The 16270-nt window shown below is 42.6% G+C and overlaps 1 protein-coding gene across 1 annotated transcript in view; it reads right to left on the bottom strand.

The window, feature by feature from the left end:
- The window catches only part of C2CD3 (C2 domain containing 3 centriole elongation regulator), a 2415762-nt gene that overhangs the window by 587394 nt on the left and 1812098 nt on the right, over positions 1–16270 (bottom strand). Inside the window, exon 30 of the mRNA XM_044072855.1 lies at positions 7998–8339. Coding sequence (XP_043928790.1) covers positions 7998–8339 — 342 coding nt within the window. The remainder of the gene's footprint in view (positions 1–7997; positions 8340–16270) is intronic.

Below are 16270 nucleotides of genomic sequence, written 5' to 3' on the forward strand. Positions count from 1 at the left end.
TGTAATGTGGGAGGAAACCGGAGCACCCAGAGGAAACCCAGACGAATCCAGAGAGGAAATGTAGACTTCTGCACAGAAGGCACCCCATCCAAGAATCGAACCTGAGAACCTCTTGCTATGAGGCAACAATGCTACCACTGTGCCGTCCTAATTGTAAGATAAGAAGGGAGGGGAGACTGCCACAGAAACTGAAGAATTAGGGTAAATATGCATGCATTAAGTAGAAGGGCTGCATAACATAGCAGAGGAGTAAACCCTAATGTCTTGGAGCATGGCTGCTTCATTAATGTTATAATGTTTTTCAGTAAACAAGTTCAAAATTTCATAGAAGGACATCAAAGAGCTTGCATCTACTCTTACTGGTCATAGGACTGCACCTTTACCCAGAAACCTATTTATTTGCTTGAATTATCCTGTGTTCAGTGTGATTTCACAGACAAGAGAAGCAAATTCCTTAGCCTTCTAGCTTTGAAACAAAATCTACTGTTCTTTAAAAACAGTATGAAACACTGGAAAGTAGACCAGAAAGTTGTTGTGAGTTCCATTTTGATGCACCAGTAAAGACAGTGATATGCCGGATGCTGACATATAGCTGGCAAGGCAATTGTACAGTGACATAAAATCCCTTCTGTGAAGTCTGTAGCTAACTGATTGAAGTTTTAGCATTATCAGCCTCAAATTATATTTCAAACTAGTTGTTAAACTGATTCAGCAGTCAGGAATATGGGAGAGCCTGGAACTTAAGATGACATTACATGCAGATGATATTATAGTGACAAAAATTGGGTCTATATTAAATTATCGAAAGTTGAATTCACCAAACGGTACTTCCATCGAAAATACCGTTCAGCGAATTAGCTCTTCCTGCTAATTATATATACCAACTCCGTGCTTGCACTACACTGAGGAAAGGGCAAATTTTCCGATCTTCACTGCACTGCAATCACAATATTCAGAATTCGCTGAACAGCATTTTCGATGGAAATACTGTTCGGTGAATTCAACTTTCGAAATTTTAATAGAGAGCCACAAAAATGAAGTTAGAATCTAATCTAAAAAAAGTCTTATTGTGTACTAAGGGAGATTGGGGAGCTCTTAGGATATAAAATAAATGGACAAAGACAATACACTTGTGTAGCAACTTATAACAGTAGATACCCTACTGATCACTGTTGCAGTATTCCTAACACATGGGTTATCACCAGTGTCGTCCAGCCAGGATACCAAAGCTTTACCTTCTCAGTACTGTATGTTCTGAAGTGTGACCTCATTTCACAAGCATAGGGATACACAGGTACATGTCATTATAATTCCTCAGACTATCTCCAAGCCAGAGGCCTGAAGACCTCTGAAACAGAAAACAGGTCAGCTAGGAGGGGTATAGTATGAAGTGGTAAGAAAGCCTCTTCAATTCTAAGGTGTTTCTCAAGGGATAGGAACTGACAGGGGAAACTGAGAAAATGTGAAGGTAAAACGAAAGTGGGAAACCACAGCGAAAAGGAAAGTAAGGGAGACTGGTTAAGAGGCAGTAAAACTGTCCGAGACAACAGATTGGACTGACCTAGTGAAGGCAGCTCTGGCCTCTAGTTTTTAGTGAAAGTGTGTATAGATGAAAGGATCTACTATCAGCTGGCCCAATTTAGAGTCCACGTAAGAAACAGAGTTCATCACCCAGAGACTCCCTATGCTGTGGAACAAAATCCCGGTACATGTGAGGCAGAGCACCTCGCTGGCCTTGTTCAAGAGGAATCTTGACCAATGGATGGGAGATCGCAGATACACCCCAGGGGTTACTTCAGTGTCACTGCTTGACAGAGGCACAGCAAAATAATAGGCATAGTTTTATTCAAACTAAAGGGGTGGCGAAAGCCACATAACTATGGGCTAGGCTTATAAATGCCCTTGGGCAGATAGCCTAGTATGAACCTATGAATCTATGAACCTATGATCAGGTGGCAGCCTTCAGTATGGACCTGGCGTCCACTCCTTTGTATAAATCTCCAGAGGCTGCTACTGTTCTGGCAGAGAGAGTTTGAGGGCACAGACTTGCCTTGTAAAGTGTAACAAAAGGAGTCAGCCATAAAGATCCATACTGCAATGGTTTGCTTGGATACTATCAGCTGGCCCAATTTAGAGTCCACGTAAAAAACAGAGTTGATCTGATTTTCGAATGGATTTTCTTTTCTCCAAATAGAATCTTAGCTGTCTGTCAATGTCTATAGAATGCAGTATCCTTTCCCCCACGTTCTGTGGGTAGGGAAAGAAGGTAGGTGGGGTAGGTTTATGGCCTGATTGCAAGATAGCTTGTTTACTACTTTTGGCATAGAGGATTAGTCCAGAGAGTTACCCTGTCTTTGTGGAAAACAATAAAGGGAGGAACAGACAGGAGTGTCTGAAGCTCTGAAACTCTGCTAGCTGAAGTTGTTTAGTTTAACGTGCAGAATTTGAAGTATGCTAATGTAGCCAGTTCAAACGGACGTAAGTTAAGCTTCTCCAGCATAATGTTGAGGTTCCAAGTAGTGGCAATAGGCTTTCTAGGTGGTTTAAGATGTAGGACACGTTTAAAGAATAACTTGACCTCAGATCTGGACATAAGTGGTGGAGTGAGAAGTTAGCAAGCAGAGATGGCTGACAGGTGAGCTTTGATGGAATAGTAAGCCAAACCTGTATGTAAGACTTCAAGATATTTAAGAGTGGAAGGTATATCTGATATGTAGGGGTCCTGTCCATTACTTTGGCACCAGTGGCAGAATCTTCTACATTTACCCATGAAATATTTTTGAGTGTTGGGTTTCCTGGCTTCTTGGAGAATCTTAAGAACATCCTCAGAAAAATGGTGCCAGTAAAGAATCAGAATCCTATCATCCACAGAGTTAGGTTTAGGGAGAGAACCAATGCTGCCTGTACTCTCTTCCACATCCACCATTACTCTGAACTGTTGATCCCAAGTGCTTAAACTCATCCATTATCTCCACCTTGACTCCCTGCATCCTCACCATTCCTCTATCCTCCCTCTTGTTCATACACACATATTCTTAGTACTGCTGACCTTCATTCCTCTCCTCTCTAGAGCATATCTCCACCTCTCCAGGGTCTCCTTAACCTGGTCCCTACTCTCACTACAGATCACAATGTCATCTGCAAACATTATAGTCCACGGGGACTCCTGTCTGATCTCATCTGTCAACCTGTCCATCACCACTGCAAATAAGAAAGGGCTCAGAACTGATCCTTGATGTAATCCCACCTCCACCTTAAACGCATCCGTCACTCCCACCGCAGAGCTCACCACTGTCACACTACCCTCATACATATCCTGTACCACTCTTACATATTTCTCTGCCACTCCCGACTTCCTCATACAATAACACATCTCCTCTCTAGGCACCCTGTCATATGCTTTCTCCAAGTCCACAAAAACATAATGCAACTCCTTCTGACCTTCTCTATACTTCTCCATCAACACTCTCAGAGCAAACATTGCATCTGTAGTGCTCTTTCCTGGCATGAAACCATACTGCTGTTCACTAATCATCACCTCCCTTCTTAACCTAGCTTCCACTACTCTTTCCCATAACTTCATGCTGTGACATCAGTTTTATCCCTCTGTAGTTACTACAGGTCTGCACATCACCCTTATTCTTAAAAATCAGTACCAAAACACTTCACTTCTCAGGCATCCTCTCACTTTCCAAGATTTCATTAAACAATCTGGTTAAAAACCCAACTGCCTTCTCTCCTAAACACCTTCATGCTTCCACAAGTAAGTCATCTGGACCAATGATAAAGAAACTGACATTCTCAATATAATAAAAGATCACTCATTATAGGAATGAACCTGATAAAATATAATAGTCACAGTACAGACATTTTAGATAACAGAATCTCAATATAATAAAAGATCACTCATTATAGGAATGAACCTGATAAAATATAACAGTCACAGTACAGACATTTCACAGTACAGACATTCCACAGTACAGACATTTTAGATAACAGAAAGAAAAAAAAGTGGAAGTGCAATCAGCAAGAGGCAAAAAGTAGAATACAGACTTCTTAGTTGACTGATAAGGATTGTATTTGAAGTAATAGCAACATTTTATGTGAAGGGGGTAGAAAGGGTCATGGCGGCTTGAAATGTGTTGTACAACAGCAGGTGGGATTGTTTAGATAATGCTGTTTTACAGCAGATATAAAGGCTTTGAGTGAGTCAAGTACCTTGGCAATGCTGTGGGAGTACAGATACTGACAAGCTCTCTTACTAGGTTTGGATACCTTTTAAGAGATATTTATTAGTTGATCTGAGCGTGCGAGTAGGAGGGTATGATTGTAGAACAGAATGGTGTGCAGGGCAGTTATTTGGTGTAAACAGTAAGCTGTGGGCAAGAGTAAGTTGAGTGTAATGCAGGTAGTGGGGGAATTCAAGATACAGCTTGGCGGTTAGACAGACCAGGGGCAAATTTAGCTATTTTATAACATGCTTGAAGCTTATTAAAAAGGGTTGAATGAAAGCTGGTGAAAATCGGACTTCCATAGAGAAGGGAGGGAATGAGTCAGCTAGTTTAACTTTGATGTTTTTGTCAAGATAAAGTTTATGATGGTAAGGTTTACCTTGTTTAAAATGGGATTTCGTTATTGTGTTAAGAATATGTTGTTCAAACAAGAACCGACTGTCAGTAGTTACACCTAACAGTTTTGATGAGTTTACTCCATTATCAAGGAGATGATCAATAGAGATACAGTAAACCTCCAGACACTAAACCCAACCCAGTCTGGTTTCGTCAAGGGCAGATCATGCCTACTCAACCTGGTGGACTTCTTTGAGAAGGTCACCAAAGCAATGGAAGAGGGCAGAATTATACACACGGCCTATCTTAATCTGGCCAATGCATTTGGCACAATACCCCACTCAGTCATTGTTGACAAACTCAAGAGGTTAGGTACAAACCTGTACGTCACCCGGTGGATAGCCAACTGGCTCACAGACAGGACCCAGGAAGTTAAAATTGGGGCAGTTCACCTCTACAAAAACGCCAAACACAAGTGAAGTCTCTCAAGGATCAGTCCTTGGACTGCTCCTTTTTGGCATTTACTTCTCAGAAGTCAAGGGCAATGTCAGTGATCTCTAGCTGACTAAATTTGCAGAGGATTGCAATTTAGGTGTTGTCATGGAATCTCAACATAAATGTTCTACAGGAGGGGCTGACACAGACAAACAACTGGTATCACAGCCAAGTATTAAAACTAAATGCCAAGAAATGCATAATAGTATAATTTGGGAAGTCACCCATCCCTGGTAACTATCATATTGATAACACACCCCTTAGAGTTCACCAGTAGTTAGGTACTTAGGGACATACATAGATAGTAATCTAGCCTTTGATCATCATGTGTCTACAGTGGTGGGGAAATCATTCTATGTTGCACAACTTATAAACAAAGGTATGGGATCTGAGCCCAAGAAAGTCATTGTTCCACTGTATTTGGCATTCATCAGACACATCATTGAGAACAATTCCCCTTTGGCATGTACCTAACCAGGCATATCCAACAAATGGAATGTCCACAGAGGTTCCTCACTAAAAGAATACAGGGCGTAAGTAAAATGTCCTATGCAGACCACCTGAAGGCCCTATCCCTATATTCTGTCTCCTACAGGCTTTTGAGGGGAGATCTATGCCTGACATACAGGGCATTGCCAGACCCCACTCTGATGGACCTCCTGCAGATCCACAAAACAAGCAGACATAAGCCTTGCCTGTGATATAAATAGGACCTGCTGGAGAGATGGGTATGTATCCCAGAGACTATCCAGTCTATGGAACAGACTCCTCATCCATGTGAAGCAGATTTCCTCCCTAACCCAATTCAAGTGTAACTTGGACAACTGGATGGGAAACCAGAAATTCATCTCTGGTTTGGCACCTATGTCTTTAATGGACACAGGTAAATTGTAAATGGTTCATCTCCCAGGCCCGTGCTTACACTTATCAAGGATATCTGAACTTGTCAGAGATTTGGGATGCATGGTTAGACTTCAAAAGGCCCTTGTGGTTGTTAGCCTACTACACACCTATGAACTAGTTCAATTTCTGTCTTGTTATGTGAAAATATTTTAAAGTCTACGTGTGGTGGTTTTGTAGAGAAAAAGAGGGATTTTGGATTTTTTTTGGTTCAACAGAAGTTGAAAATCATTTAACCAGGATTCAGTGGATGAAAGAGAGTTTTTTCTGTGTTAAAGGAGTACAGAGGTTGTTGGGGGAGGAGATGATAGAATCATCTGTGTATTGAATGAGTTTACTTTGGAATGAGACTTTATGAAGCTGTTAAAAAGTCTGAGAATGGATCGTTATGGGGACTCCTGTATTATTGGCTTCATATTCTGAATGTTCATTCAGCCATTTGATGGATTGTTCTCCGTTTGTTAAGTAGGAGGAGAAGCATTAGTGGAGCAACCCAACTTTCCTAGTTGTTTTAACAGTAAAGCATGAGACAGTGTCGAAAGCCTTAGCTAGCTCTAGCAGGATTACTCATGTAGACAGGCCTGCGTCACTGCATCAAGGGCTTTGTTTATTGCATCAGTAGAGCTGTAATGATACTGTGTGCGACAGACTGTGACTTAAAAGGTTAAGCTAATTGCACAGAGGTTGATGCTAGGTGCAGATTTGAGAATGACACAGCAGAAGGATTGGAGAAACTGGTCTGGAAAACCATGTTCACTAAGAAGTCTGTCAATGAAAATGGAAAAACAAGAAAGGACTGTCTATATCAGAGGTAACAGAATTGTAGAGGGGCAAGAAATGGTCCTTAGAAACAGAAAGAGGAATTTGAGAGAAGATGGCTTAGTTACACTGAGCTGCATCAAGGCAATTTGCTTCCTTTTGCTTTCTTGTTTCGTTACTGCCCTCATTTATAATAAGAGTGAGCGTCTCTTATAATAAGAAAAGGCTCACATCAGGATTAAGACACACACATGAAATACAAGTAACCTAGAAGTTCAAAGGTCAAATCAGTGCGTTTCAAATAACTTACATTAATTTAACGCTGGGGTGTAGAGAATGAAAGGGATAATCATTCTAAAGACATGCTTTGAGAGCCTTTCTCCCCGGGCCTCTGCTGAAAACAGGCTCTGTGGAACCTAGTCGGACATTCCCGGTCAACAAATGTTAAATACAAATAAATAAATAATCAGAAAGTCAGAAAGCTTCTAAGTAGGAAAAAACTGCTGACTTACAAGACTTCATCAGTGTTACATGAAAATCTTTACAGATGCTATAGAAATCTACACTTCATCTGTCAAATAAGTCGGCATTATTCAACAGGCGTTAGAATGAACTGTAGTTACAGAATGTGAATTTAAGGCACAGAGTTGTCATTTTCTGCATGCTCTGTAAACAATAATATATGATGCCTAAGATGAGAAGCTAAATAAAATCAGTTTTACTTAAGATGTTACAAGACGTAAATAACAGCCAAAGCACAGGCTATGATGGAGGCGGCAGACCAACTATACATTTCCCAAGTGTGGGTAAAGGTTGGGGGTGTACTTGAGGGTATTTTGACAACAGGAATTTTGTGGCTGGATTAGTTCTTGGCCATGTTATTACTCGAGGGTATTTTTCCTTTATTTTTGTTGACGATGTTGTAAAATGATATACTGCCCATGTGTATATAAACACTAGTGTTATTTGTTGCAGTAATACTGGAGTAAAAATTGAACTTTAAAAAGACATCTGTCATCATACTGTCACTTAATTATTATCTTTCCACTTCATGCTCATGTTCTCTCACTCGACGGCATGTGTGTTTTTTTTAAAACTGCTAACACCTGGCATCCTATTTAAATCCTTCATAAAACTTTATGCTGATGCTTAGCCTCTTTTGCCTTGTTTCACTCACCTAGACTTTCAGCCTATAGTGTTATTACTGAATACATCATCTGTGTACAGTCCTATGGCAATCTTTGCACAACAGAATTTAACAAGATGGCTCCTTACCTTTAAGGCTTAAATGCATAGCTCTTTCTACGGTGATGTTGACAGCAAATGTGTTTTGTAGATCAACCTGTGGTTGTTCTTCGCATTTTCTGCCTGGGAGCTCAGCAGATACATCTTTGTTTCCATTAGCACAGCTTTCAGCCTCTTCCACATCCCCCTCAGAGGCCACAAGGTTCTCTGCTTTGCATCCTTCCTCATCACTGACATCTTCTTCAGAAATGATGCTGTGCAGAGGCCTTGTGTGGTCCTCAAGGGAGAGGTCAACAGGAGCAATTGTGATGTGGACCCTAACGGCAGCTCCCGACATGTCTGATGCATTCCTCCTGAAGAGTGGATAAACACCTAGAGGGGGAAGAACAGCATTGAGGATGGGAACATTTTTACATAAAGTAATATAACTGACTTCTTTTAAGTACAGAAGTATTTTAAATTAATAAAAATGATCTATCCTCCACTTAAGCAGATTAAAAAAATGAATATTAGATGAATGGAAGGAATATCAAGAAGTACTGTTACATTTACTCATATACACAAAACATTGCCTCTAATCAAAAGCCAAAAACAATACAGATGAAAAGGGAAATCTTACAGCAAACAAGAAACATTTAAAGAAATGACAAAGAACTGTTTCAGAAAAAAATAGGGGCATAAAACACTGCAAACACAGGAAAAATACATCTAAATCATAGATGTGGCAAGAAGTAAACACCAAAACATTTTTTAGTGGAAGAAGATGTGCAGACTATGTAACAGTAACATACTTCCTGTGGTAGCAGATGTAACAGTAACATACTCTCTGTGACAGTATATGTAACAGTTACATATTGCCTGTGGTAGTACACATAGCGGCAATATACTCCCCTTAGCAGTACATACAACAGTAAAATACTCTCTGTGGCAGTAGAGGCAACAGTGACATACTTCCCGTGGCAGTAGAGGCAACAGTTATACACTCCTTGTGGCAGAAGATGTAACAGTTACATACTCCCCATGGCAGAAGATGTAACAATTACATACTCCCTGTGGCAGTAATGTAACAATAACATACTCCCCATGGCAGTAGATGTAACAGTTGTATACTCCACATGACAGTAGATGTAACAGTTGTATACTCCACGTGACAGTAGATGTAACAGTTGTATACTCCCTGTGGCAGTAGATGTAACAGTGACATACTGCCTGTGGCAGTAGATGTAACAGTAACATATAGCCTGTGGCAGTAGATGTAGCAGCAACATACATGTAACAGTAACATACTCCCCATAACAGTAGATGTAACAGTGACATACTCCCTGTTGTAGCAGATATAACAGTAACATACTCCCCATGGCAGAAAATGTAACATAACATACACTCCATGGCAGTAGATGGAAAGTACAGTTTTGTACCTACCATAAATGTAGATGTTCGAGTGCTCATACAGCTGCAGTCATAACAGATGGGTTATCCTGCCGTCAGGCAGGTCCTCGGTCGGCCGAATTCCAAAGTCTAGGTACGGCGTCGGTTGTCGTCACTTCTTCCCTGACGTCAGTGCGGCAGGGGTATAAAAGAGGCAGCCGACGCCATTTTCTTCAGTTTTTCTTGCCCCAGATGTCAGGTGCCCCCAGAAGGAAGGCAAACATAATGTTATGCAAAGATGCAATGTTGATAAATCAAAAACAGTAGTCGCAAGCAAATACACCATAAAAGAATACCCCAAAAGGGTGATATGAAAAGTGTTTGTCATAAGGCTTGTCCTAAGAGGGGATGGAGGGAGGGAAACCTGGACTGCAGCTGTATGAGCACTCTAACATCTACATTTATGGTAGGTACAAAACTGTACTATGTTCATCGTGCATACAGCTGCAGTCATAACAGATGGGTAGAATCCCAAAGCTAAGTAAGGGTGGTAGGCACTAAGTGGAACTAGGAGGGGCTTGGATGCCCTGTAGGACTGCTGTGGCAAAGCCCGCTCTAGATTTTGAGTATAGTGGGAGGTGATAGTGCTTGGAGAAAGTGTGCACTGAACTCCAGGTGGCTGCTTCCAAAATGTCCTTGGTAGGGCCCCCCCCTGAGGAAGGCTGCAGAGGCAGCTGTGGCTCTGGTGGAATGGGATCTGATGCATGCAGGCACAGTTTTTCCATGAAATGAGTAACAAAAGCATATGCAGTGGGCTATCCATTTTGAAATTGTCTGTTTGGAAATAGCCTTTCCCTGAGCACCTACAGTATAGGACACAAAGAGTTGCTCAGATTTCCTGAATGGCTTTGTTCTGTCCAAGTAGCAACAAAGTTATCTGTTAATGTCCAAGGAATGTAGTAGTCTTTCCCCTTTGTTTTGAGGATTAGGATAAAAGCTAGGTAAGTGGATAGTCTGATTCAAAGCTACACTGGATACTACCTTCGGCATAAAGGTAGGATTGGTTCATAAGGAAACTCTGTCCTGATGGAAAATGATAAATGGTTGCACAGCCATGAGGGCCTGTAGCTCCGAAACCCTGTGTGCTGAGGTGATAGCCAGAAGAAAGGCTGTTTTCCATGACAAGTACTGTAACTCTGTTGAAGAAGCTGGCTCGAAGGTAGGAAGGGTCAGCTTTTCCAAAACGTAGTTGAGGTCCCAAGCAGGGACTGGTGGTTTCCTTGGGGGTTTTATTTTCTTTGCCCCTCTGAGGAACTGCCTTAATAGAGGATGTGAGAATAAAGGAGGATCTGTATTGTATTGTGCAGAAATGGCTGAAGCATGGATCTTGATGGAGGAGAAGGAAAGTCCACTGTTTAACATCTCAGCTAGGTACTGTAAAATTTGAGGTATATTTATTACCCAAGGATTCTGTCCCTTTTCTTGATTCCAGGCACAAAATCGTTTCCATTCGGCGGAGTAAGCCTTTCTAGTAGAAGGGCTTTTGGCCTCCAAGATGACGTCCTGCACCTCTTTGGAGAGGAAAAACTGTTGGGAAATCAAGGAATTCTCCATGCAGCTAGATTTAGAGTTTTGAGATGGCTGTGAAGGGTTTTGTAGTTGTGCTGGGACAACAGAAGAGGGACTAGAGGTAGGATCCATGGTGGGGAATGTCTCAGGCTCTTCAGGAGTGGATACCAGTGTTGTCTTGGCCAGTCTGGAGCGATGAGAATCATTTTCGGCCTCTCTGCTCTGGCTTTTAATAGAACTTTGGGCAGCAGAGGAAGAGGCAGGAAGGCATAGACTGTCAATGTTGCCCAATTGAAGGAAAGTGCGTCCACTTTCCAGGCCTGTGGATGATAGGTCCTTGAACAAAATATTTTCAACTGGCAATTTCTGTGGGTAGCAAAGAGATCTATGTCTGGCTGTCCCCATGCCTGAGTTATCTTTGTGAAAACTTGAGGATGCAACTTCCATTCATGTGGATCTGTCATATTTCTGCTTAGGTTGTCTGCCAGTGTGTTTTCCTTCCCTGGCAGGAATTGTGCCTGTAGTTGAATTTGCAATTCCAGTGCTGTGTTCCATAGGGTCATGGCTTGCCTGCACACGGGGTATGAATGAGTTCCCCCCTGTTTGTTTATGTACCACATCACTGTGGTGTTGTCTGTCCTTATCAACAGCTGGCCTGGATGCAGTAGGTCTTTGAAGGTCATAATAGCCTTTTGCACGGCTAGCATTTCCTTTTGGTTGATGTGCAGGTGCTTCTCTTTTTGGGTCCATTTTCCCTGAATGCACTGATCTGTCATGTGTGCTCCCCAGGCATAGTCTGAGGCGTCTGTTGTGATGATTTGAGTTGCTTGGGGTACACAGAAAGGAAGACCTGTGTTTCTTTGGCAAGCTTGAGTCCACCACAAAAATTCCTTTTGAAGGCATGGAATGAGTGGGATAATTGCTTCCAAGCTGTGGCTGTGTTGAGACCATAAGTTTTTCAGGTACCATTGAAGTTTCCTCATATGCAGCTTTGCACATGGGATTAGTAGGATGCAAGATGCCATGAATCCCAGAGCCTGCAGGACTTTCCTTGCAGTTAGCCTGGTGTTAGTTGCCATTTTTCTGAAGTATTGAGACAGTTGCCCTTGCTTGTCTGGCGTGAGGTAGGCCATCTGGGTGGTTGTATCCAAGCTGGCACCCAGGAAAATTATTTGTTGAGAGGGTATTAGTTTTGATTTCTTTTTGTTGACTGTGTATCCCAGGTAGTTCAACAGTTTTATTACAAACGCCAGGTGTTGCAGTAGTATGCCCTTGCTGTCCGCTTGGATCAGGCAGTCATCCAGATATGGATAGATTTGTATCCCTTGTAGTTATGCCAGGCATTTCGTAAACACTCTGGGCGCAGTAGATAAGCCAAAGGGCAATGCAGAGAATTGGTAATGGGTTGAACCTGCAAGAAATCTGAGGTATCTTCTGCAATCTTGTCTGATAGGGACATGCAGGTATGCCTCCTTGAGGTCCAATGTTACCAGCCAAGACTCCTTGCCCAGCATGGGAAGAAGCTGCTGTAATGTGAGCATCTTGAATTTTGGCACCTGTAGATATGTGTTTAGGATGGATAGGTCTAAGATAGGTCTCCAATCTTTGTCTTTCCTCGGTACCAGGAATAGTCTGGAATAAAACCCTTGACCTTGTTCTTTTGCAGGTACCTCTTGAATTGCTTTCATGTCCATGAGAGCTGAAACTTGTTTTTGTGCCTCTGCCCTTTGATTTTGTGGCAGGTTTGGCATGCCTCTCATTTTTGGAAGGGTGTGAAAGTGGAACCTGTACCCTCTGTCTATAATGTCCAGAATCCATTTGTCTTTTGTAACAATATGCCAATTTTTTTGAGAATAATGTCAGTTTTCCGCCCAAAGGTGCTGCCATTAAAGCTTTGCTTGGCAGGTGTAGGGAGAAGTCATTGTGTGTGTTTTCTAAAAGACTGTGATCTATCTTCTCCACCTCTCGGGGTTGGTGCTTGCCACTGTCTGGCTCTGAAAGATCCTTGAGGTTGTCCTCTACCTCTTGGGCGCCTGTATCTGTCCCTTTGAGGTCTGTCCGTGGCTGGAAAGTACCAATATTTTGAAGGCCAGTTTCTGCTGAAACGTGGAGGCTGTACCTGCAGGAAATCTTTCACTGTTTGCATTGATTTCGCTTTTTCCTCCATTTTCTTTAGCACCTCTTCAGCTTTAACACCAAACAATACATCTCTTTGAAGAGGTGCATCTAATAATTTAGCTTTGAAATGATCTGGTAAAGTTTGCTCTTTGAGCCAAGCATGCCTACGTATAACAGACCTCGTAACAGCAGCTCTACATGAGGCCTCTAACGCATCAAAACTACACTGCAAGGTATGTTTACCCACTTGCTCTGCACCATGCAACAAATCCTGCAACTCTTTTAAACCTGGTTGTTCTGGTTGTGTCATTTTGCTTTTCAGCTGAGATATCAAAAACTGTTGATACTTTAACATATGGAACTGACAGTTTAATGCCCTCATGGTTAAAGTGGCCGAGGTGTACACCTTTTTCCCCCACCTTTCTAAAGCTCTGGAATCTCTCTCTGAAGGTAATGGGTTTTTAGCAGTAGAGGCCTTAATTCCCTTGGGACCCTGTGAAATAGTTTCTGGGTCAACAGTATGGCTTTTACATAGGAACTGGTGAGAATCAGGAACCCTGTAATACCTGTCTGGTTTAACAGGAGCTGGAGGCAAAGAATCTAGATTAAGGCTGGCTTCTGTGTATACATCATCCAATATATCTAAAACAGGAGGGATAGCCAGAGGTCTATGCTGGGGGAGCAGGAGAAATTCCCTGAGCCTTTTCTTGGAGTCTGAGTAATCTTGACCTTCCCAGTGAAAGTGTTCCCTCAAAGTATGCAGGGTTTCCCCAAAAGAGAAGTCCTCAGGGGGGGAGACCGAGGGAATAGACTCCTCTGCATCAGAGTCTTCAAATGGAGAATAGACATAATCCTGGTCCTCAGATATTTCTGAGGTAATAGAAGCTTGATATGAGGAAGTGTATTCTTCCTCTAATCTGGGCCTTTTGTCAGAGGGGGGTTGAGAACCCCTGATAAGAGTAATCAAATCCTCAGCCATTTTAAGCATCTGTTTTTTAGGCATGGTGCCTTGAGAGGGGGTCTGAGGAACCTGTTTTTTGGTTTTCATGGCTGCTTTAGATTTAGTGAAGGCTTTAATAGAGAAGGAGGAAGGCCTGAAGACCCCTTGAGAAATGGCAGGCCTGTCTAAATTCTGAGTTTCCCCGCCAGGAGTGGCGTCGGGATCTGTAGTAGGAATGGCGGCTGAGGAGCCTGCGACCTCGGGTACTGAAGTCACCAGTAAAGCATTATCATCGGTATTCAGGGGCTGCGTAGGTGCCTCGCTGTGTACCGGAGAACCGGTAGTCGGCCTTAGCGTGGTTTCAGTAGGTGGTGTGGACCTCGTATGTCGGTCCTTATCTTTGCGTTTTTTGCTCAAAACTGGAGTCGGAGTATCCGACGACATAATATAATTAAATTTTTTGCCAAAAAAGTGAAGGGCGAACTCGGCCCGACGCTTAATAGTGCGCTTATTGAGTCTAGCACAAAAACGGCAGGCCGAGACGTCGTGGTCTGGGCCTAAGCAAGGTATACAGAAAGAGTGAAAATCCTTATGCGGTATTTGCTTCCCACATGAAATGCAATTATTAACTTTGTCTGACATCGGTCTGAGGCAAGAAAAGTTTCCCCAACGGGGTACTTAGCTTTCAAGAAGACTTCGGCTGAAATACTTTCTAAATCTCAGGAGCTGGCCGACCGGCACTTGCGAACTGCTTCTGCTTTGGGCACCGCGCGGCAAGAAAGACTGAAGAAAATGGCGTCAGCTGCCTCTTTTATACCCCTGCCGCACTGACGTCAGGGAAGAAGCGACGACAACCGACGCCTGACCTAGACTTTGGAATTCGGCCAACCGAGGACCCGCCTGATGGCAGGATAACCGATCTGTTATGACAGCAGCTGTATAACCCATCTGTTATGACAGCAGCTGTATGCACGATGAACATCAGCAGCATACTCCCCATGGCAGTACATGTAACAGTTGTATACTCCACGTGGCAGTAGATGTAAGAGTAATATCTCACTGTGGCAGTAGATGTAAGAGTAATATACTCCCTGTGGCAGTAGATGTATCAGTGACATACTGCCTGCGGCAGTAGATATAACAGTTACCTACTCCCAGTGGCAGTAGATGTAACAGTTACCTACTTCCAGTGGCAGTAGATATAACAGTTACCTACTCCCAGTGGCAGTAGACTTAACAGTAACATACAGCCTATGGCAGTAGATGTAACAGTAACATAATCCTCGTGGCAGTAGATGTAACAGTGACATTTCTGCTGTATAATTCCTTATAATCTGCAATTAGCCACGGGTGGGCCACTCATCCTTTTACCCAGACCTATAAAGCTGTCAGATGTGCCCAAGGTTGAGGTAGTCTCCATGACACTTGGCTGTAAAGGGAACAGCAGACTGCAACAGCACTTTGGGGGGATGGGCAAGACGTCACCAACAAATGTGCTCAGAGAGTGTCTGGGGGACACAAGTGAAGCCTACTAAATTACTCAAGGCACCTAGAAATAGATTTCTTACAGAGTTAGGAAGCAACCTTCGTCTTGGATGAGCAGCTGTCACTGCTCTAGACAGTATTCAGAGAAGGATGTAGAAGTAACCCATACCGTAGCAAGGATCCAATTTTCTTATACATCTACTGATATAGAGGGTATTGCTACACAATTTTACTATGGGTACCATAAGGATCACTTCTGCAACAATTCCTCATGCAAGGTAGGAGTACTAAAGCAGTTTCTATCCATGCAGCAGCCTGAACTCAGACTAGGGAGAAGGACACTACCACATACAATGCAGGACAGTAGTGGCAAAACCTGCTGTGCTTCTGGTCTGTATTCCCAGTCTGTACTGTTTGGAGAAAGTGCAAGTCATAGTTACTGTCACACAAATACCCCAGGCTGACATCCTTCTAAAGTTTTTGCTGCTCTGGTGAAACGTGCTGTTAATTAATCTTATAGTGCTTTAAAAGGATCAAAGGAGAAGGTGAAATGGTCAGCTGCCAGCTAAGATTTGTTTGTACAAATAGTTTGATTTGCTTTGTTGACATAAGAGTGACAAGCAACTTTGTATAAGATTCATTCACCCTTGTTTTGGGGGACTTGAAAGACAATGGGTAACTCAATAGTTTGAATCTACATCAGCTCTGTGACCATTTTTGGCATGACTAAACAGCTACAATAACCTTGAAAAAAACCTGTATAACGCTCCTCACATATCAAGACTTGGCACTTGGGATTCTCCTGGAAAAAGTAAAAGTTACT

This window comes from Protopterus annectens, chromosome 5.part1, assembly GCF_019279795.1.
Source record: "Protopterus annectens isolate FY-2018-M chromosome 5.part1, PAN1.0, whole genome shotgun sequence".
Classification (NCBI taxonomy): Eukaryota; Metazoa; Chordata; order Ceratodontiformes; family Protopteridae; genus Protopterus; species Protopterus annectens.